The sequence below is a fragment of the Camelus bactrianus genome, chromosome 14, assembly GCF_048773025.1.
Source record: "Camelus bactrianus isolate YW-2024 breed Bactrian camel chromosome 14, ASM4877302v1, whole genome shotgun sequence".
In the NCBI taxonomy this organism is placed as follows: domain Eukaryota; kingdom Metazoa; phylum Chordata; class Mammalia; order Artiodactyla; family Camelidae; genus Camelus; species Camelus bactrianus.
Window position 1 is genome coordinate 44560305 of NC_133552.1, and position 22323 is coordinate 44582627.

The 22323-nt window shown below is 39.2% G+C and overlaps 1 protein-coding gene across 25 annotated transcripts in view; it reads left to right on the forward strand.

Moving 5' to 3' along the window:
- Positions 1-22323, forward strand: part of LMO7 (LIM domain 7) — a 189907-nt gene that overhangs the window by 123632 nt on the left and 43952 nt on the right. For 12 of the 25 annotated variants that reach the window (XM_074378343.1, XM_074378344.1, XM_074378336.1 and 9 more), the window contains 9 exons: positions 6325-6355; positions 7120-7233; positions 10788-10986; positions 15256-15508; positions 15863-16147; positions 16478-16756; positions 17036-17236; positions 18084-18803; positions 19788-19817. In XM_074378343.1, the coding sequence (XP_074234444.1) occupies positions 6325-6355; positions 7120-7233; positions 10788-10986; positions 15256-15508; positions 15863-16147; positions 16478-16756; positions 17036-17236; positions 18084-18803; positions 19788-19817 (2112 nt within the window). The remainder of the gene's footprint in view (positions 1-6324; positions 6356-7119; positions 7234-10787; positions 10987-15255; positions 15509-15862; positions 16148-16477; positions 16757-17035; positions 17237-18083; positions 18804-19787; positions 19818-22323) is intronic. The other 13 variants (XM_074378350.1, XM_074378352.1, XM_074378360.1 and 10 more) reach the window with 9 other exon arrangements.

Here is a 22323-nt window from a genome sequence, read left to right on the forward strand (position 1 = left end):
CTTTTTGACAGTCATTTGAGAAAGATTTGCATTTTTTTCCTTCAAAAATAATGCAATGGATGAGCTTCCATTATAAAAATATCTGTTAACAGAAAAAGAAGCCATTACCTGATAGAGTCATAAATTCCTTTTTTGGAATAAAAACAGGCCCTTCCCTCAGAGACAGTAGCGTTAGAATTTATTTTCTCACTATGCTGCTTAAAATTTCACTCAGTATTCTGAGCAACCCTAAGAATTCCTCCTCTCTCCCACTTGGAGGCAGACTGTCTCATTCCTTACATAAAATGATGCCGCTGTGTCGTGAGAAGGACATCTGCTTTGAACCGTCTCAGCCGCCTGCCCCGGCTGCACACAGGCCTCCTCCCTAAACCCATGCACATCCAACAGATTGAAAGCAGATACAGTCCACACACTTTTTTCTTCTTGGGACTGCTTATGAAATCATGATTCAAGACCTCATTTCTTGACTTTTTTTTAAGTTGTGAACAGGTGGCCAGACTTCATAAGCAACAACTGGAGGGCAGAAATTACTTAGTGGCTTGGAGAAGTATCAAGTATCCAGTGAGCCCAGTTTCTCCCAAGTGGCGACATCCAGGTCAGCTGGTGCCGCCCAGGGCAGGGCAGGGCAGGGCAGGGTGAGAACTGGCTCCCAAGGGTTGGGTCCACGACTTACTCTGGGAAGTGGCCTCAGGAAGTGGATGCCTGGGGACATAATCACCCAGTGAGCCGCAGTCGCTCTGAGGAAACTTACTCTGCACCAAGAAAAGGAGATGATGGGGACTGTAGGATGAGGGGTAGAAAGAAGGATGCATGTGTGGGCCAGGGAGGAGACTGGGTTAGGTGGGAAGTTATACTTGCCTCTCGTATTGAATTCCAGATTCCGTGTAGCCAGAGAAGAATGGGGTAGTGGATAGGAAACAACATTTCCTGTTGGGATGTGGGAAGTCTTCCCCCGTGGTACCTGGGGCAAAGATGCTCCCACTTTGTCAGAAATTCCAGCATGAGTTTTTAATCACGTTTCCTTGTATGATGGTTCAGTAAGACAAGTGTATTTTTGATCGTCACTGAGGTTGGTTTGGGCAGGATGAGGGCTGGGATTTGGGGAGGAAAGATGATTTTGGAGCATGGAGAATTCAGTGCTTGGGGATTATGATTTTGGGACAGAACATGAGAAGATTGAGCCTCACAGTGCTGCCAGTGAGGAAGTTGGTACCTTGAGGAGAAGGTGTATCAGGATTGGGAAGAAGAACATAAACAGAGAAGTGGGATTTGGTTTCAGAGTCTATGAAGCTTTATTTTATTTGGGGGGAAATTTTCCTTTGTCTCTTTGTTCTGGGTCTGCTGGACTGGCTCTGGGAGTGGCTTTAGGTAACTTCCATATGAACATTTGAAAGCTTGGTGGCTCTGAGCCAGGCCTCTGGTTGACTATGGGAGACGGTTGTGAGTCAGGTGTGGGGTTCCAGGTCTCCGCAGTCCACCACAGGAGACTCTGAGGAAGGCTGACTTGGGTGCACACGGGTGGGCCCAGGGCTCACTCTTTGGATAAACTAAACAGAAGATATTTGGAAATATTTCTCAAGCCCTAGAACAAGCTGGCTGCACCAAACTATGGTAAAACTAGAATCTCATCCTTTAACACTCTGTTCCCAAACTGTGCTATCAGACATGAGGGAGCTAGATTTTTGACCACATTTTTTTCCCCTCAGATTTGGAGCTTTTAGAAAATTGAAGGGTGTTGACCAAGGCAGTCCCTAGTAGATAAAGAATGGGTGAGGAGGGCTGGCTCGGCCCCAACATGGGTGGTTGGCCAACAACAGTAATACCACACTCATTTGCTTTGCCCTTTGTTTGACCTTATTCTAGAAATAATTTCTCTTTCAAAGCCTCCCATAGAAAGAGGAAAAGGAAAGCATAACATGAAAGAATGTTTTTTACCTTGCTTCAGAGAAATGCCTCTTCTAGGGGGAAAATGTTCTGTGTGGGGAAACTTGACTGTCCTCCGGCCACTCCCCTTCCACCATATGGGGTGGTTGGGATGGATAATCAGAGGGTAGTCTTGAAATGTCTCCTTTACTTGATCTGCTTTGGTTAAGTACTTTTCAAATGTCGGTTTTAAGCCCAGTGAGACTGGTATGTTGTTTCCAGGTGAGACTATGGAGACAGAATTAAACAACACAACCGAGATCTCACAGCTAGTAAAGTGGAGCCAGGATTCACACCCAGCAGGTCTGACCCCAGAGCCTGGCCTCTTAGCTGAGCTGCCACCTCAATGAAGAATCTGGCATGGATCTCCTGAAGAGGCCAGAACATCTGTATGGATTTTCTTTCCTTGATTCTTTGATTGGAGATGGTGCTTCTTGATGGATGATTAGTACTAGTATTTTAAAATAGCTTTGAATAAAGAAAGGGGGAATCAGACCTAGAGCTTCCTGGTTCTTCGTATACCTTAAAGCTGTTAGGATGAGGTGGTTACAGGTAGATCTTGTTTATTGGTGGACTTACTTGAGGGTTTGTGGCTCTTTTTTTTTTTTTTTTTTTACCTGACTTCTGGCGGAAAGTTTAGAGCTCTGTGATGAGTACATATCTTCTGGACCTTTGTCAGGTAGTGAAGAAATTACCTGAGCTATTCCATTAACAGGGAGGAAGATGATAACTGTGTCATACTTGCTATTTCTTGAATATTACACACAATATTTAAATTAGTGTATAATACACCGAGAAGGCTAGCAACATCTTCAACATGGTCATTTTTTCAGACTGTTAATGTTTCATCTGTGTCCCTTTTTATGATAAATTTGGGTTTCAACAAAGATTTCGATTCCTTGGCCTTTGTCTTTCAGGGCTCTACTGGGAAGCTTTTTCATCACAGAGACTAGCGCTTAATCTTTGTACTCAGCACTGTGAAGCTGGCCTTTGTTTTTGAATCTGTGCCTTCTTTTGGGTTATTGATCTATAATTACAAAGAATTCCCTTAAAAAAAGAATTACCCTTTATTGCAATTTTAAAGAAAATAGCTTTAAAAAGCGGTCCAGCTATGAGTATCAATACAATTCGAGTCAAAATTGGGTGTTTTAAGTTAAGCTCATGGAGTTTAACTGTTCTTTGACATCATGTGAATATTTATCAGGTATCTCCTGAGCTTTTTGTCATTTCTGCTTTTCTCTTGCTAACTTACATTTCTGTAAGCTAAATAAATGTATTCAGATCAATATTGGAGAGCCTCTGTGTACCATGCACTGTGCTAGGCATTTTTAATAAAATATTTTTTATGCCTGCCAAGTGGTAAACTCTGTCTTAGGACATTTAGGAAACAAAACCACAAACATTTCTTTTGGATTATGGAGAAGAGGCAGATAGTAAATGAATGCATGCAGTAGTTGGTTATAAATACAAAAATAAAGCAGGGATGAGAGATGGGAAATGTCAGACAGGCTGGCCGCAATTTTAAATAGTGATACCCAGCTTCACCAGGAAGCCTTTGTGGGTACCTCAGTAAGTAAGATGGGCTTTCCCTCATGTAACTTTCAGTCTAGTGGTAACTGCTGCTTGATGCGCACTTACCATGAGGCCAGGGACTCTACCAAGTCCTGTGTACTTCTCTCATAATGTACTAAACTAGGGGACAGCATTCTGGTCCCTCCAGAAGGAAACTGAAACTCTGAGAGTTAAATAAATTGATGAGATGAACCAACGGGACCCACGTTTGACCCAAAGACCCTGCTCTTATACATGGAATTACCATATCAACTCTTAAAATATTTGTTATAAGGGAATTAGACAGCTTTGTGGATAGGACTGTCTTATTTTTGGGTGTGATGGGTTGGGCAGTATCTTTGGTGGCTCATGGAGAGTCAAGTGAACTCCCCCTCCGCCCTCACACTTGTTCTGTTTGAAAGGCCATAGGGTTGTGCCTGCAGCCACAGCAGGCGAAGAAGCTGCCGGTTACTGACTTCCCTGCGGTGGCATGTGTTTGTTGTGTGTCAGAAGTTGGCCTCTGTTGACTCCAGCAAATCATTGACTACTTGAATTCCTGGCATTACATTTCAGTGATAGAACTGCAATTTGGCTGGCCTGTATGTCACTGTATTCAAGAGCATGTTATAAATGCTCATATTCGGAAGGGAATGTAAAGTGAGAGAAAGGTTATAGTGCCAAGGTCACTGCTTTATGAGTGTTAATTGCAAAATAAGGCATGTCTTGTATTTATAGTTATTGCTATATCAAAATAAAAAGTGAATGAATGTGTTGGATTAGAAACCTTTTAGAGAGGGCTGTGGAAAGGAGGTCAGGGGGTTCAAGTGAGCTCTGTTGTTCCTTCTGCTGTCAGTGTGCTTATGATAAAAGCAGGGTGCTTTGCACTGAATGTTCATAATACTGTGATTGTCAGCCTAGTATGTCTTTTGCATTGAGGACTGATGGCTTTTTGTGCTTTGGTTAGTAGCTGAGGTGTGTATGTTGGTCATTAATATAAACAGAGGCTATATATTTTTATAACTCCATTATTTATATTGTCAGCTTCTAGATATCCTCCTTACTTCTAAAATTAAATGCTGATTTTTTTAAAAAAAATTTTTTTTAAAAGATTTTTTTTTTTTTAAAAATCTCTTTTTACTCAAGAGATAAGCTATGATATAAGCACTAGGGCTGTGAAATTTATTTGCTTTTTTTGACGTGTAATATACATATAGAAAATGAAACATACTAGAAATATATAATTCACAGAGTTTAGATTTGGAACACACTTGTGTAGCCAACTTCCAGATCAACATATAAGAAATCACCGGCGCCCTAGAAGCCCCTCACCTTTTTCCAGTCACGTCCATCCTCCCCGACAAGGGTAACCGCTGTCCTGACTTCTGACATCACACATTTGGGAAGCCTGTTTTTTAATTGACATGGATGAATAACAGTCTGTACTGTCTGCCTTCTTTTGCTTCCCCTTGTTTGTGAGATTGAACCGTGTGGTTGCAGATTGTTTGTTCTGATTGCTATGGAATATTTCATTGTGTGGATATTCTGTAATTTACCCATTCTGCTGTGAAAGACAGAGGTGTAGATCCTGTTTATTTTATTACAAATGGTGCTTCTATAAAGGTGCTCCTGTACGACTTGGAGAATATCTGTAAGCTTTTCTGCTGGGTGCGTATCTAGGAATGGAATTCTAGGTCATAGACTAAGCGTGTGTTCAGCTTGAACAGACACTACCAAATGTGTTCAAGTAGCTGTGCCGATTTACCTTTCCACAGTCGTGTGGGAGCTTTGTTTTTGTTATGCTATTTCAGGAGTAGGTGGGAGGCGCGTACTGTTCATTTCAGTTCATGTTTGTTTTAGGGGGAGGAATGGTCATAGTGGTCTTTGTGGATTCTTTGAAAACTAAGTTAAATATGTGTCTCTGTGTGCTCGTTCTCTCCCCCTTTCCTTTGTCTCCCTGTGTAGGTATGTTGTGTGTGTGTGTGTTCTGTATGTCTGACACACGTACAATACGTGAGCGTCTCTTTTGCCTTATACACGTACTGCCTATGACTCTCAGACTGGAAAGCGATGTTAAGAGTTCACCTAGCTCAGGCTCCTCCATCTCTCTGAAGCACCGCGGATCTGGCTTACGTCTCTGATGGAAAGTACCGTTGGTTTAGGGTGACCCATCTGTTTGTTAATTAACTCATATTTTTTCATCTTCAACATTGTGGTGACGTCTGTCTCTAAATTTTCCTACAAAACCCATGACCCTTTTTCAGGTGAGGGGAAAAACACTTGATTCTTGTGATAGAGCGAAATCTCCTAGGCAGAGATTCCTGGCTATTTTTTAAACCCCACTTTTCAACATCAGCAGGGGGTGGGTCTCTGAGCAGTTTTGTCTGGGAAACTTAAGTGAAAAACCCCTGTGCATAATGGAAAAGAAAACTTGGTGCAAGATTACTTTCTTCCCTCTCTTTAAGATTTTTCACTCCTGTTTCCTGTTGTTTTTTTTTTTTCCTGCCATGAGCACATATTGGGTTTTTTCCCCCTTTTGATTGGGTTTAAACATTGTTTAAAATGAAAATACAAAAATGTAAATAATGCATTTTAAAAATCAGACTGTAATGAATAAAATAATGAAGAAAGACAACTTTGTTTTTTTATAGAAAGCAGACCATTATATTTCATGAAACCAGTGAATATGGAAAAGTCCTTTTGATGGATAATACACTGCCTAAGGTTTTTGAACTTCCAGGTGGTATTAATATTCATAGGACTTTAGAGTAAAAATGAGTTTTTTCTAGTTAATAATTAACAATGTGAGGTTCATAGATATTACTTAATAGGTATTTTCTTTTTTCTTTACAGGCAAGAAGAGACTGACAGGAGAGTGAAAAATGTAAGATGTATTTAATGGAACATTATAAATGGGTTTTTACTTACATGTTTTGTAATAAGGTAGTGGGATCTAAAATTACCTGATATATTCTCTATCCTTTTATTAATGGAACTTTTGCTAGGAACAGACTCTAAATATGTTTAAATATGATTGAAACATGTATTTTCTGACCTCATAAGAAGGTAGGTTAAATCTAGGGACTGGATCCTTATATGTCAGTAACGTGGTAAAGGCAGATGAACACACTGCGGGATTTTTAGGAGAGTAAGTCAGAAACTACCAAGTGGGAATTTAAGGAAAAACACTAAATATTTAAGAACTCTGGATAATTGCTTAACACAGACTTTTACCTTAATATTCTGCATATTAGAAGAATTTCTTAAAATGTGACAGCTTTATTGAAAAACATGAGGTTGATATCCTTATTAAGGAAGCTGAGACTTAGATTTTAAGTGTGTAGTCTGTAGGTTTGTTGAAAAAAATATTGCTTTAAAAGTTTAATTTATGTTTTCCCCTTATAAATGTTTTTCTTCTTCGTATATGCTAGTAGAAAGTACAAATACCCGTCGGACTCTAGGCTTTTGGTCTGAGGATGTGCTCAGAGATGGAAATGTAAGAAGACTTAACAATTTTAATGACGCTTCTCCTCATAATTTAAAAGAAAATCTTTTCAACCACAGATAGATATGCTCACTTGCGTTGTAGTTTGCCATTAGGCACTGAATAGACTGATCTTGTTGTTTTATGGATTTTTTTTTTAACAGGTTTTAATAACTTTGTACTGGCTGGGAAGAAAAGCACAAAGTAACCCCTACTATAATGGTCCCTGTCTTAATTTGAAAGCATTTGAGAATCTTTTAGGACAAGCTCTGACTAAGGTAAGGAAATGATTGTCTGTATGAGATGACTACTATAACTAATATTTCCTCCCAGCGTCCCCTTCCACGTGCCCTCTGCCTTCCACTTCTCTCTGTCACAAATGTGGTGGCTCCCACTGGGTTGGATGGGGAGGATTTACTCGTTGGCTGGCTTCGTGTGCCACCACGAAGGAGTAAGTGAGTCTATTTCAAAGCAGTTTCCAGAGTATATGATGTGCGTATAGGAATTTATTTCTTAATTTTAGGTAACTCGATGAAATCCTTATTTACTTTCTTTCTTAGACACTTTATATAACCTGACTGTTTCTATATTCATTATGAACTCAACCTGTCATAGAGAGCTGCTTCAGGGCTATTCAAATGTGTGGAAGTTACTCAATTTCTTAATAATATCTTGTCATGGGCCATTATATCTCTAATGCTCTCACTAATATCCCCACAATCCTACCATACTATTTCTGTTTCCTAAAGAGTAGTAAATGCTGTGATGTGAAATGTGATAGAGTTTTAAAGTTTGAATATTCTGTTTTGAACACACTCCATATCTTGGAATCAGTGTCACAACGTTCGAATGCTTAGAGACTGAAAAGGGTTGAGTGCCAGGGCTGACCGTAGCCAGCCAAATCTTCATTTGTAAGATTCAGATGGGAAAATTAACTTCGCTATGGGGGTATTTATGCAAGGGAAATTTGCAGTGCTCAGAAGAAAATGTGTTGTCAAAATAATATGTTACTATCTAATTAATAGTAGTTGCTTCATGGGTTTTTATGATGGTTAAATGATGCTGTACCAGGAAGGCATTTACCATTTGTCTCTGGCACATTTTAAGGATGTAACAAATATTAGTTATTATGACTGGAAGATAGAAGTTTTAGGCCAGGATAAAAATGATCACCTTGCCTTTTAACTACCCCATCCTTAAATAATCTTGCCTGAGCCCAGCCACGTACGTGAGATAAAGATGAGATTATAGAGTCTAGAAGGTTAAGGAATTCCCTCCAGGATTTTATTTTTGAATTGGAAAGAGTCGATAGTGCCCTGTTTAAATTCCTTAAAAGAGTTCATTCAGGTAATAGTTGAGATAATATCGTGCACAAGCATTGTACTAAGTGTTGGGGAAAAACTCGCGCAAGGCAAGTGGCCCAACCTCACAGCAGGGTTGTCCGATGTGGACAGATGAGGGTCAGTGCAGCTGAGGCAGGCGTGGCCCTGACGGACTGGTGTGGAGGGGCTTCGAGCAGGAGCAGAGCCTTGCCTTCCTGGTACGTCAGCTAAGAACACACCCATGTAAAAATAACGTGGGACTTGGGCTCCGACATTAGTGTTCTCTTTGCAGCCTTTGGTTCTTTTTATGGCACTGTGACTCAGGTCCAATAATCCTAGTACAGTGTTTGTGCTGGGAATGCCTTAGTGAAAGCTGTTTCCTGTCACCAGTGTCGAAACCAGGTAAAAAATAATTTTTGATAGGTAAAACCATAGCTGTGGTACCATTCCGTTATTGCAGAGGGTGGAGGGCCCTGAGAAGTGTGTGAATATATGAGCTGTTGGGCACCTGTTCTTTTAAAATCAAAATCGTCATGTGCAGTGTACATTGCTCCCTTAACTAGGTAATGCTTATTGGCCAATCCAAAATACAAATTAAGAAAAAATATTGCAGGAAGCTGTTGAACCTGAGTCATCCAATAAGTTGTAGATGACTCATTTTAGGTGACTTGTCAGCTAAATGACAAGCAGTGACCCTTGGTGAGGGTGGGTGTGGGGACCAGGAAACAGGGCCAAACTCAAGTTCTTCTATAACTGTGGTGGCACGTCATCCGCAACTTTAACATTTATGAGGTCAAAAATCATCTCCTGTGAGTTAAAAGGCTTCAACAGGATGTGTCCAAGAAACTTGATGAATCTAAAGATTTACTTAAAATTTTAAAATCTTTATATATTTTGAGAAGTATTTTGGTGGTCCTAGCACCGGCCCCAGCTTCCCCATCTGCTTGCAAATAGGGTATAAGGTAGACACTTGCTTTTTCTTGACAGGATGTCAACTCTGTTCCAGGGTATTCAGCATCTGAAATATATGAAATCGCACATAAATCTACTAGACTTTATTGGCACTTAAACACTTGTCAAACAGTTCAACCACAAATTGGCATCGAGTCTTAACCAAAAGTATGCCTGAGACAGCTGCTAATTATTTATTGTAAACATTCGTTTCTCTACTTTTTCATATGTTGAGAATGTTCATAATTAAAAATTGAAAGACTAGTCCAGCAAACAGCCAGCTATGTACCATTGGATTTAATTATTAAGCATGTCCCATATTGACTATTTGTGTATCTATCCGTGATTTTAATCATTTTAAGGTAAATTGCACATAACTCACCCCTAAATACTCAGCAGACGTCTCTTAACAGTTAAGAATATTCTTCCATGTCTCTACAATATCTGCTGTACTTAAGAACATTGATGAGTATTCCCCATTATTTAATATCCAGGTCATAGTCGGAACATCCAAATTGTCTCCCAACTTTTTTGAAGCTTTTCATCTGAATAATGATTTGTTGAAGGTTCATGTATTACATTAGGTTGTTAAAGAACCAGGAATTCCTGTCTCTGTAGGTATGTTCATCTGGAAGTAACATTTCTGATTTTTACTATAGTGACAAAATTACCTTCATCATAAAAAAATACAGAGTTTCTAGCTATTCATTGATTACTATGTATTAGGACTATGCTAAGGGATTTATAAATTTTACTTAAATGCTAATTTTAAGAAGTCTAGTTGTATTTTGCTACTAACTTTCCTAGAGAAATGTTAGTTAAAATGCTTCTTTTGGTAAGTTCTGTATGATTTACAAACCTATGGTTAATAACATTGACTATATTTCTATGTTACTCTTACATGAGTCAAACAAATGCTTTATTTAGATCCAGAGGAGATGTTTTATATATCAACAAACAAGTCTGCTTTCCATGGTTCAGATCTAGGTTTCAAAATCAGTGAAAATGAATGAATCTGTAAAGTGTGTACCTGCTTTCTTCCCACTCTCTCTTTTAAAACTTTTCTTTTGTTAAAGGAACTTCTTATTTTTTGTTTGTTTAGTAGAAATGACCCCTAATATTTCCTGGACGTAGGCTGAATATAACCTTATTAACTTATTTCCTTTTGGATATCAGAATTAAAGTTGGTTTTCTCTTTGACTCCTTTCATGTTTATTGCCAAAACCAGTAAATATTACTGATTTTCGCATTTGAATATTATTCTTATTCATAGCTTTTCTTTTATTAAAATATTCCCCCTTATTTTTAAATAGACTATATTCCTTTATCAAATAATATTGAAAACCTCCCTATTGTTACATGAGTGGCAAGTATTAGTCGTGGCAAAACTTTACGGATTTATATTCTGCTTTTTATCAGATTTTGTTCTGAAGTTTAACAAGGAAATCTCATTGCCTCACTTGTCAAATATGGTGCAACTTGAGCTATGCAAGCAAGTAATAACTGATTGCATTTTGGAAGTTTATGCCATCTTACTATTCTTTACACAATTTTTTTAGGCCCTTGAAGACTCCAGCTGCCTGAAAAGGAGTGGCAGGGATAGTGGTTACAGTGATATCTGGTGTGCTGAGCGTGGAGAATTCCCTGCTCCTCCAGGCAACCATAAGAGAGAAGATTCATTTGAAAGCTTGGACTCTCTGGGGTCCAGGTCACTCACAAGCTGCTCCTCTGATACCACGTTGAGGGGGCCACGTGAAGGTGGGTTGCATTTTGGACTGTCAGTTTATTTTTATTTTTGCACATTGAGAGAAATTTGGGAATGGGAGAGAGGAGAAAAATGGAGTGAAAACTATGGAGGCAAAAATTTCACCAAGAAGAAGATTTTCATAGATACTGAAATATAATTAGGGGTATCTTTTCTTTCCTTCCTTCTTTCCTTCCTTCCTTCCCTGTCTTTCTCTCTTATTTCCTCCTCACTATATTGCCACTAGAGGGGTGATAGTTTCATTTAGTTTCACTTAAAAAAAAAAATCTTCTCTGTTCTTAGAGAAGTCTGGGGAGGAAACAATTAACTGTGACCTGTTTTATCAGTGATAATCTATCCTAATTCTTGTCTCTCTAGATTTAGGTTTAATAATCTGTGCATCTGAGGCCTAATATGCAGTATATCTAACCATAAAAAAGAAAGTAAATGGGATTTTATAAAAGTCTATTCCAGTTCCTGAATGATTTTCTTCTTTCCCTTGCTTTTCTGTAAAAGATAAAAAGCTGCTAAGAAAAACCAGGAAAAATATTTTTATTTTTAAATTTTTTATTGAAGTATGGTTGATTTACACTCTTGTGTTAGTTTCTGATGTACAGTATAGTGATTCAGTCATACATTTATATATTCTTTTTCATTACAGTTTATTGCAGGGTATTGAATATAGTTCCCTGAGCTATACATTAGGACCTTGTTGTTTATCTGTTTTGTATATAGTAGTTTATATCTGCTAATTCCAAACTCCTAATTTATCCCTTCCCGCTTCTCCTTTCCCCTTTGGTAACCATTGGCTTGTTTTCCATGTCTGTCAATTTCTTTGTTTTGTAAATAAATTCATTTGAATCTTTTTTTTTACATTCTGCATATAAGTGATATCATACGATATTTGTCTTTGTCTGACTGACCTCACTTAGTAGGAAAAATATTTTTATAATTACCTCTGTCCAAAAGAAGAAATGATTGATATCTGTCGTGATAGAGTGTTATGCTAAACTTTGCTAGATAAGTAACAAGACTACCGTTGTGTCAGAAAACATCTTTTGCTTCGGTAGGCTCAGAGTAAACCCAGGATGTTGTGTGAAAGCAACATGTGAGTGAGTCATTCTGTTGTGAGAAGGAGCATTCTTTCAAAATCCCAATATCATGGTCAAGTCTGTTATTGAAATGCAAGTCTTCTTCCTGTGACTACTGAATGGGGTCAGAGATTTCTGACTGTATACCTCGCAGTTCAGATTTGATGAGATTGAAACCACAAGTGAAGTTTCTTGAAATATTTCTGTCCTTTCACCATCAATGCGAAAAAACTGAGAGTTCTGTTTGTGAGTTTGTGCTGGATTATTAGAGATTTTACGTTGCTTATTTTGATTTTTTTAAATTTTTAAATGTTTTATCTAAAGTTTTTAGTGTGGAAAACTTTCAAACATCAGCAAAGTTGGAAGAATTTTAGTGAATACTCGTGTACCTGCCACCTAGTTCCACCATGACATCTTGCCATGCTTGCTTTATCACATACCTAACTCTTTCTCTATGCGTTAATTATCCATCTTATTTTTTGAGTCACTTCAGAGTACTTTACACTTGTCCTAAATGCTTCAGCTTGCAATCATTAGCTAGAATTCAACCTTTATTTGCTGTTGGTCTTTTAATGTAAATTTACAAACGAAAGCAATGTTACAATGAGTTTCTTTTTCAAAAATAAAACTAAAGCCAAATCCTTTAGCTTTCAGAGTAGTAGAGGCATTTAAAAATTTAAAAAGTGAATGGCTATTTAAGAGTGACCCTTTGTAATTACTGCTGGATTTGTTGGTTGTTTGCTATCTAGGTGTAACATTTTCATAGCCTAGATGACTATTATGATAGTTTTAAGGAAATGAGTCTGAGTTTATAATTCATCTGGATGATTAAAAGCTGTAAAAACAGAGGCTGAAATTCTCAACCCACTATATTACTTTGTCCTGACTGAAGAACCTAACATGTGCAATGTTTAAATTTATATCTGGCCAACAACGAATAAAAGGGACACACACTGAAGGCATGTGGGAATATACAGACTCCAGTCAGTTCAAATGCAGTGGTCCAGTGGTGTGAATTGAAATCCTCTCCACAGATACTTGTTGAGCTGGGTGTCTGGTCCTTGTGATGAAAAGCATAGGGTCATGCTGCTTCCTGATCTTGGGAAAGGAGTTGTAGTTCTTGTTTGAAGAGTGTGTAAGTGAAGACCTAGAAGGAAAAAAAACCCAAAGAAAACCCTGGGGGCCACCAGGATGAGAAAACTTTTTTTGTGATCAGTATGTTAAAGGTCTGCTGCCTACCAGGTTGTAGTCCTGAACTGATGATCAGTATAATATTGAGGATAAGATATTCTGTTTAGGTTAACAGAATTGCAAATCAAATTCCTTAGTTTTATAGGAAGCCTCTGTCAACTGAAAAAAAAAAAAAAGCATAACCTAAAAGTTGAGAATTATGTTTTATTTGACAGACTTGGTGAGAACTTAGCCCGGAAGACAGCTTCTCAGATAGCTCTGAGGGACTGCTCCAAAGAGGTGAGGAAGGAACCAGGATATATAGGAGTTTTGAAAAACAAAAAACAAAAACCAGGTAGTTGGAACATCAAAAGATTGCTGTTAAAGAAAAACCAGCTATCTCAAGTTAATGAATTTAGTGCTTCTCTATGTGTGGGAAGATGCAAGAGTCTGGGCTCATTGAAATCATTTCTTTGATCTGCACCTTAACTATCTGGGGCCATATCCTGCTCTTCTCCATCCTGAGTCCCCTCAGGCTGCACAGTTGGAGAGGTTGTGGTGGCTGATGGCTCGATGGCCGCAACATCCTTTTACTGATACAGCAGGTGACATTTTTCATCCACACCTGTTACCATATCAAGAATATTTGCCTACTCTGCAGGATACTGGAGTGCACTCACAAATTAAAAAAACATTAACTTAAAAAAATTTCAACATCCAAAAATCTTTGTATTTAAAATTTCACACGTACAAAATTTTGGCAAGAATCCTTGACGTTTCTCTCTTATATCCAAAAAGTGTACTTATTTAGGAGGCAGTAAAAATAAAGCGGATTGACTATTAATCCTCCCAGTCATGGCTCCTTATACTCCCTCCCTTTTTGCCGTGACTTTTCCTTCCCTATTCTGGTCTCCAGAGCTCAGGGCTGCGTGTTAAACTACTTCTGGTAGGCTACTGTCAGTGGTACTGACTGTGGATTCCTGCCACGCAGAGGGGAGGAGACAAGATGGACTTTTGCTCTGATTTACCCTGCGAGTGTTCTGCTGAGAGCCCCCAGCTCTCGGGTACTCAGGTGCTGGGCACAGCTGGCCTCTGAGAGTTCTGGTGGAAACATGTGCAAACTTCCTTTACAAATACACAAGGGCAAGAAGAAAAGGGCAAGAAAGGAGACGACTCAGCTGGTATCTGTGCTAGTGTTTTATTCCCTCTTTTCTTCCTGTGTCTTTAAAAGAACAGACTGACTCTTTTTTTTTTTTTTTTTTTGAGAACAGATTAGTGTTTGTATCTATCTGACCTTGAGGTGTATCAAAGTGTATTCTTTTAAAATTTTTTGTAAATGATGTTGAATCAAAGTACAGGGTTCCCAGTGTTTCCATGACCACTGTCGGAAAATGCCTTGAGTTCTGTGCTCTCATTTAGGCGTAAGACTTTACATCCCTTGGGGACTTTAGAAATCATGCAATCCAACCGCATATCTAATGTGTGATCCTTCCTCACAGGGGTGTCACAAGGATGTATCAAACTTCTTTGTGCTGTTGTGCTTTTTGCATCTCTTTCTTCATCTTCCCTTATCTGTCACCTCACAGAAATTTTACAGGACTACATGCTTTCTTTTAAATGACTGAGTTTCCCTCAGATTACTTTTAGATCTCATTTTAGGCGTCTTTGACTCAATGGCTGGATTTTATTCACATATATTCCATCAAGAAATGTTATTTAAAAAATCACAAGGGCAAGGAAGATTGGAGAAGAAAAGGGGTCCAGCCATAAATGGGACTTTCTCTGCTTAGAACGTGCAACAGTGAAAGAAAGTCCTGCCTGAGCCTCCAGTATGCAAAGCAAGTTCCTCCTAATGGATCTTATCACAACTTCATGACAAATTTCTAAAAATATTCCATGCAGTTAGCAGCAGAGCACTGGGTTTCCAAGGGGAAGACAAAGCAGGCGGGCTGTGTGGGTTTCGGTTAGACGAATAATCTGGAGAGTAGAGCAAATGCTTGTGCCTTTTTATTTTTTAAATAGGTTGTGAAAGTGACACAGATTCTGAATCTACATTCAAAATGCAGGATCACAATAAAGATGACATGTCCTATCGAAGGATTTCAGCTATTGAACCAAAGTCTGCTTTACCATTCAATCGCTTTTTACCCAATAAGAGCAGACAGCCGTCCTATGTGCCGGCGCCCTTGAGGAAGAAAAAGCTGGACAAAAACGAGGATAACAGAAGAAGCTGGGCAAGCCCAGCCTACACAGAAGCAGACGGAACGTTTCCAAGGTACTGGGATGCGAGCTGACGATTGAGTTTTAAAATCCAGTATGCTTTGTGAATTTGCTGGGGTATTTAAATTTGGTGAAAGGAATGGCCCTTAGAATGTATTTCATAGATAACGTAAAACTTCGTTAATGAAAACGTTTCTTTCTCTTACCTATATTTTTAGTCATCCATCTCTTGAAGAGATTTCTTCATTTTAGAATGTCAGCATATGATTTGCCGGTTCTTTTTTTAGATGCATGCCTTAGCTCGCTGGTTATCTTTCAGCTTCCTGGATGACTTACATTGTTCATTGTGAGCTCTGCTGTGTCGCTTTCTTCCATTTTTTTTTTTTTTTCCTGTGTTGATTGAGCTCAGCGGGCAAAAAAAGAATCCTTTAATTTCCCATCAAATCAGCAGAGCAGAGCGTGATTTTTCAAATCCAGCTTCCTATCAGAAGGAGGTGTACGGTTCTGAAAGTGGATCGGACTCCGAGGAGGAACGAAGGTTGCCTGATGTAGTTTTGGATGACTTAGCCAACCGTAGATTCCAAGTGAGAAAGCGGCCTGAGGGTTTCATCTCGAAAACCACATCTCCTAAGTCTTGTTCTCAAATCTTTTCTCCTGCTGACGCATTAGCCACTGGGCTATACAGATTGACGAGGTCAGAAAAATTTCTCCTGGATCGGAATGTCGATTATGCTATTGATGTTTGATACATAAAGTAACACCCCAGATTGTTTGCAATTTGTCTCTCTCTCTTTTAACACGTTTTATAATTGTCTTTGGCCCTTCTGTATCGAGCTGTTCTCTAATTAAAATGAGATGCTGTTATAATGCCTTAACTTTGTTGTAGGAGCTGGAGTGATGAGAATGGGAACTAATTGGCTGCATCCACAGTGGTGTAAACTTTGTGAGACAGAAAGCATGCCTCTTGTGTTCTGTGTCACAAATTGCTCACGCAGTATCTTAACTGGTTGGATATTTTGAACAGTAACAAGAGGAGAGCTTGGGGAAAAAACGTGGAGAACTGGTCAACAGCACAAGAAACTTCAAACTCCTCTTGTTACTTGGAAGAGGAAGAAGAAAAGACAAGCATACCCAACACTGTAAAGGATGATCTTTATGTGCGAAAGCTAAGTCCAATCCTGCCAAGCCCAGGGAACGCTTTTGATCAGTTTCTTCCCAAATGCTGGATCCCAGAAGATGTGAACTGGAAACGAATAAAAAGGGAAACTTATAAACCCTGGTATAAAGAATTTCAGGGATTCAGGTTTGTCTCTGTGCATGTTTCTTTTATCCCAGTGTCCACTCAGTACCCCGGCAGGGTGCATTCTCTGTGTGCTTTTTATGAGCGAGGTTAATTTCCTTCCAACATCTATAGACCTGCTAACTGAAAAAAAAAAATGTTGTTTAAATTTAAACTTTGGGATCTGGATCCTAAAAAGTCCTTTTCTCTGCACAGTCATAGCTTGACCTTGTTTTTAGTTACATTGTTCTCCAATCCTTTGTCTTCTTTCCTCTTTCCTTTCTCTGCGTCACTCCACGGTAGAAGGAGTTCAGGCTCTGAGGATGAGGATTCAGGCTCTGACAGAAGCCCCGTCGTTTTTAGTAGAATACAAAACGCAGATCCCAGGCTAGACAGCAACTGTCAAAGACGTTCACTCTTGCTGGAACTGGCTATCAAACGGGCCAGAAACTCCCAGGACACCCATGCAGCCGGGAGAACCAGTGGTGCTGCGGATGAGCCCAGGTGCACCTGTCTGCATGAGCCCGCCTGCCGTGGGTCTGGCCTGTGACACCTGTGCCAACTTCTGCTACCACATTAACCTCTGACGATGATGCGCTGAATCATGAGCCCTCACTCACTTAATATTATAAAAGCATAATGTATAACATAATGCTTTCTGCGCAGGAGTATGAGCTCGCAAAGCTAGGGGACGAAATATTCTTCAGCACAAGTGTGTACCAGAGAGTGTATAATTATGGGTGGCATAGTTAGTCCTTTTGGAAAACCATTTTTAAAAGGCTTTTTAGAAAGTTGGCCTAATTTTGCAGTTGTGCTATGTGTGGAGCTGTGGAGAAAGGAAATAACTTGGAGACAGACACCGGGACAGGCAAGATGGGTGGGAAATGCAAAGGAAAGATTAATCAGAGGCTTTTAGAGAGCTTCAGAGCATTGATTTAATTTCTGTGGACTACCTGTGCCTGCTGCATAAAGCGCTCCTTGCTCAGCTCTTGAAACTTTCCAAGAACATTGCTGCTTCTCAGGGCAGGGGGTTTGGTCGTTGTTGCCAGTGGAATGAGGAAGGGGTGAAGAGAACACTGTGTATCAGGGAGTTGGACTCTCTTCACATTCTGGCTCCATCACTTGGCCTCAGTGGTGCCCACCTTTCCTGAGAAGTACACTCCACTCTTATTTCTGTAAATGGTAAAAGGAGAGTCATGGGTGATGGTGTTAAATGCTAGTCTTTTCCTCCCAGCAAGAGTCCCTCCCATGGCACCCTAAAAGAGTTCACCCACAGTGACTGGCTGCCTAATTACCTTTTCTCCCCAAACTTAATAAGATTCTCCCTTCCTTTCTCTTTTCTATGCTTCAGTCAGTTTCTATTGCTTCAGGCCCTCCAGACATACTCTGATGACTTCCTGTCTTCTGAAACAAATGTCAAAACTGATCCCACTGCTGGCCCAAGGCTCATAACACGCAGAAAGAACCTCTCTTACGCACCAGGGTATAGACCAGAAGACCTCGAGATGGCAGCCCTGGATCCTGACTTAGAGAATGATGATTTCTTTGTCAGAAAGACTGGGGCTTTCCATGCAAATCCGTGTGTGGTCCGGGCGTTTGACGACTTGAGAAGACTCTCTGAGCAAGATGATCCTGTCGAGCGAGATATAATTCTGCAGTGTCGGGAAGGTGAACTTGTACTTCCAGACCTAGAAAAAGATGATATGATTGTTCGCCGCATTCCAGCACAGAAGAAAGAGGTTCCTCTGTCGGGGGCCCCGGATAAATACCAGCCAGTCCCGTTCCCTGACCCCTGGACTCTGCCTCCGGAAATTCAAGCAAAATTTCTCTGTGTCCTTGAAAGGACGTGCCCACCCAAAGAAAAAAGTAGTAGCTGTAGACTGTTAGTTCCTTCATGTAGGCAGAAGAAAGATGACATGTTGGCTCGGAAGATCCAGTCTTGGAAGCTGGGAACGACTGTGCCTCCCATCAGTTTCATGCCTGGTCCCTGCAGTGCGGCGGACTTACAGAAGTGGGAGGCCATCCGGGAGGCCAGCAGGCTTAGGCACAAGAAGCGGCTGATGGTTGAGAGGTCAGAGTGTGTTTCTGCAAGGATGTGGCTTGTAATGGATGGTCTTGTGTGACTTTCCTTGTGTAAGTAAGTGGCTTCGTCTTGCCCAACCCTGCATGTCATGAGCCGTTTTGAAGCTTCCTGTAAAAAAATTGATTTTGCTTTGAGAAACCTTCCATCATTTCATGGAAAAAGTGCAATTCCATATTTGCACATCTCAAAATCATCTGTCTGAGATCCGTTTAAGAAGGTATCTACACAAACTTTGCCTTTGGCCTTGAGGAAGACTATGATACTATTCTGCCGTATGATGTTTCATGGAAATGATTTTCACTTACATTTACAGACTTTTATTCTCCTGTCCAGGCATTTCTGAAACAGTCTGGTTGTAGTTTGGTTTCATGTGTTTCTCATATTTCAAAGTATATGATTTTTGGGTAAAAATTTCCCTTAAAATATGGCATTGCAAGTTTCATTTAACTTGGTTTTGATTTTTTATTTTGACCTAGGTTTCTTGACTATCAATGTGTAGCTTTTAAAATTTATGGTTTAAAGTTCAGTGCAAACTTTATTAAAATGCATGGATGTTATTTGCTGTCTGTTGCACTTTACATGTGTGTAATTATGGCCATTTTGATAATGAGCCTGCATTTATGTGTAATGCAGTTTGCCTTTTAATGGGTGTTCAGTTTGTTGAACTTGGGGATGGACAAATACTAGGTTAAATAAAATTAGTAGATTTAAATCTAACTTCTTATTAGTTCCTGGCAACAGGAAGCTTTTAAAAAATGGACTTGTTGGTTCAGGGGAAATCAGGAAATCCTTAATTTGAACTCCTTGAGATGTGAGATCAGTGAGAATTTGAGATGATCAAGAATGTGACTGAAGAAGCAACCTTCTTTGAGATTTGTCCATCTCTAGTTCGACTTAATGATGTTGAACATTTAGAAACTAACGCAACTAGAAAAAAAATGGCTTTTAATTTTTGGTTTTCTGATTTCTTAGACTCTTTCAAAAGATTTATGGTGAGAATGGGTAAGTTTTCTGGTTCACAGTAAAAAACAAAAAATCTCTGCCTATTGTTTGTCCTTGGTGTAATATGTCATTGCACTTCTGTCCTGGCATGTTACTAAATGGGGATGCTCTGTGCTGTGCATGAGACTTAAAAAATGGGAAACTTTTCTTAATTCTTCAGCCTAATGGTTATGTTTCTGTGTCTGAGTGCCTATTGCATGAAGTGCTATATGACAGCAGTAGTTTGTTTTATTAGAAGTTGAAAATTCATGTCCTTTTACTTTTTTTTTAAGGAGTTGATTAAAAGAAAGAAAAGCACTTGCCTAAGATTAGGTGTATTTATTTTGGTATCTGATGGCTGCATAGACCCAAACTCTCATTTCTGGATGTCAGAGCCCAAATAACTATGTTTTAGAAAATCTATGAAAAAGAGTATTAGCATTTACTTTGAGGCTGGGATGCATGCAGTTGACATTATCTGTATACTCTTAGCTCAAGGGGTGCTTTGTTAGTTGGGATAGTGAGTAGTGTTAGTCTTTCCTTAGAATTTGGAAACATTTTCAAGATTCCTGGTTAGGGTAAAAATCTGTGATTTGGCTGCACTGAAGAGCGGAATTGGCCTTCCAAAACTGCGAAAGTTAAAGTCTTGGTAGTTCCCAATCTTTCTGCAAGGACTGTATTTATATCTCATTTCCAGTTTCTGTCTACAGTTGGCCCTTCGTGTCATAGATAGACGTCCTGGAACCAAGGGACGACTGTGCTGTCGTTTAACTCTAGTCACCTGGTAGACAGAAAATATTATAAAAGTAACTTTCTGAAAATATTTTACATTTCTAGATTAACAGGGTGAAAGTAAAAACTTCTTTTACTTATATCACACACTCACTGTATGTAGACTCATTCATTCTTAGTGGAGACTAACCAGGTGGCTACATCTTAATATTTCATATCAAACTTCCTGTAACTTTGTGAATCTAACTGCTAATAGCTTTTTAGCAAGAAGACAATTTAAGTATGTCGAGTGTTCTAATCCGCCTAAGCCTTAGTAGCTAAGTATCTTCCCCTCCTGGGATTTATTTCATCTCTCAGATTCTCTAATTTTGAAAGCTTTGGATAATTTTGATAGTTTGGAGATCTTGGAAGTTACTAAAATTACTATTTAAAGCAATGTAGCCACTGTCAATGTCAAAGATGTAATTGAGAGATGGGCAACTAATTGCAAGTACTTCTCAGCCACTGATTAAAAAAATCAGACTCCCAGCAGGCTTTCAGTGTGCTGCATACGCAAAGGCACATTATCTCCAATCTGGTTCCTCATGTGTGCTTACAGCATTTCTGTCAGGGAGGGCGAACAAGGCAATTTTTAGCATGACACTTAAGCATCTGCTAATTTCAGTTCATCGTGGGAAAACCGTTTTCACTTGATGAAAAATCTTTGCAGCTTCAAGTATTTTGAATGATAACTTTCAGGGGAACTTTCCTTGGTAAATAAGGCTTTGTGACATAAACAGGTTGTTTTTCTTAACGGGTGTACAAGTACACTGAGCACAAATACTTGGTGGGAATGTAAACACGTACAGCTATTTCAGTGACTGTCCATGTTCCCCCTTAGGGACACATTGTATCACTGGGTTAAGGAAGGAAGAGAGAAATGAAATGCCAAAGCTCAGCAAGCTAAGGATTTTTCTGGGCTATTGCCGGGAGCAGCAAATGCCTTCTGGAGACTATTTCAGGATTGCTGCTTGTATAGTATACTATTTATTTTAAAGGCTATTCCCTATGCAGTTTATTGCTAAGGTAACACAAATAGAGCAAGGTTGTTTGTAAACTGAGGCTGATGAATAATACCTGACTTGACAAATGATAGAAAGTAATGCAGATAGGCCTTCCAAAACTCAAGTGCATTTTAGACTACTTGCAATTAAAATCTATTATATAGGATTAAAAAAAATATTCTATCAGTTACCAATGATCTGCAATGAAAACAAAAAATTAAATTGGATTGAGTATGGACTTTTAATCTAGAACTTTTTTCGTATCTATAAACATGTTTGTAAATGTTTACAAACATGAAACAAGTGGCATTTCTGGGTGATATTTCTCCAGACATGTACTTTGTCAAGCTTGGAATACTTACCTGGAAAAATCATTATTGCTCAACATCCTGTGATCGAAAAATAATTGCCTGTAACATGAATGCTTTCTTTTTGGTAAGATCCAGGTTAAAGAGAAATGTGCACTACCTTTTGAAAGCTTAGTTAGATTGTTAATTTCTTGCTGGCTTTTTACTTGGCATTTAACACCTGTCACTTTATTTTCAGTAAGACGCTTTGTGTATGCAGTCATGCATATGACACTTTGCAGTCATTTTCTCACGTGTGCTTTCGTGTTGCATGATTGTCTTATAGTCCCATGACATTTGAAAATCTGGTTATGATGCCTCTTTGCAGAGTCTGTTAATGACAAAGAAGTTTGTAACAGTACCTAGCTACAATTTTGTAATATGATTAAGCCATTGAGTCTACTG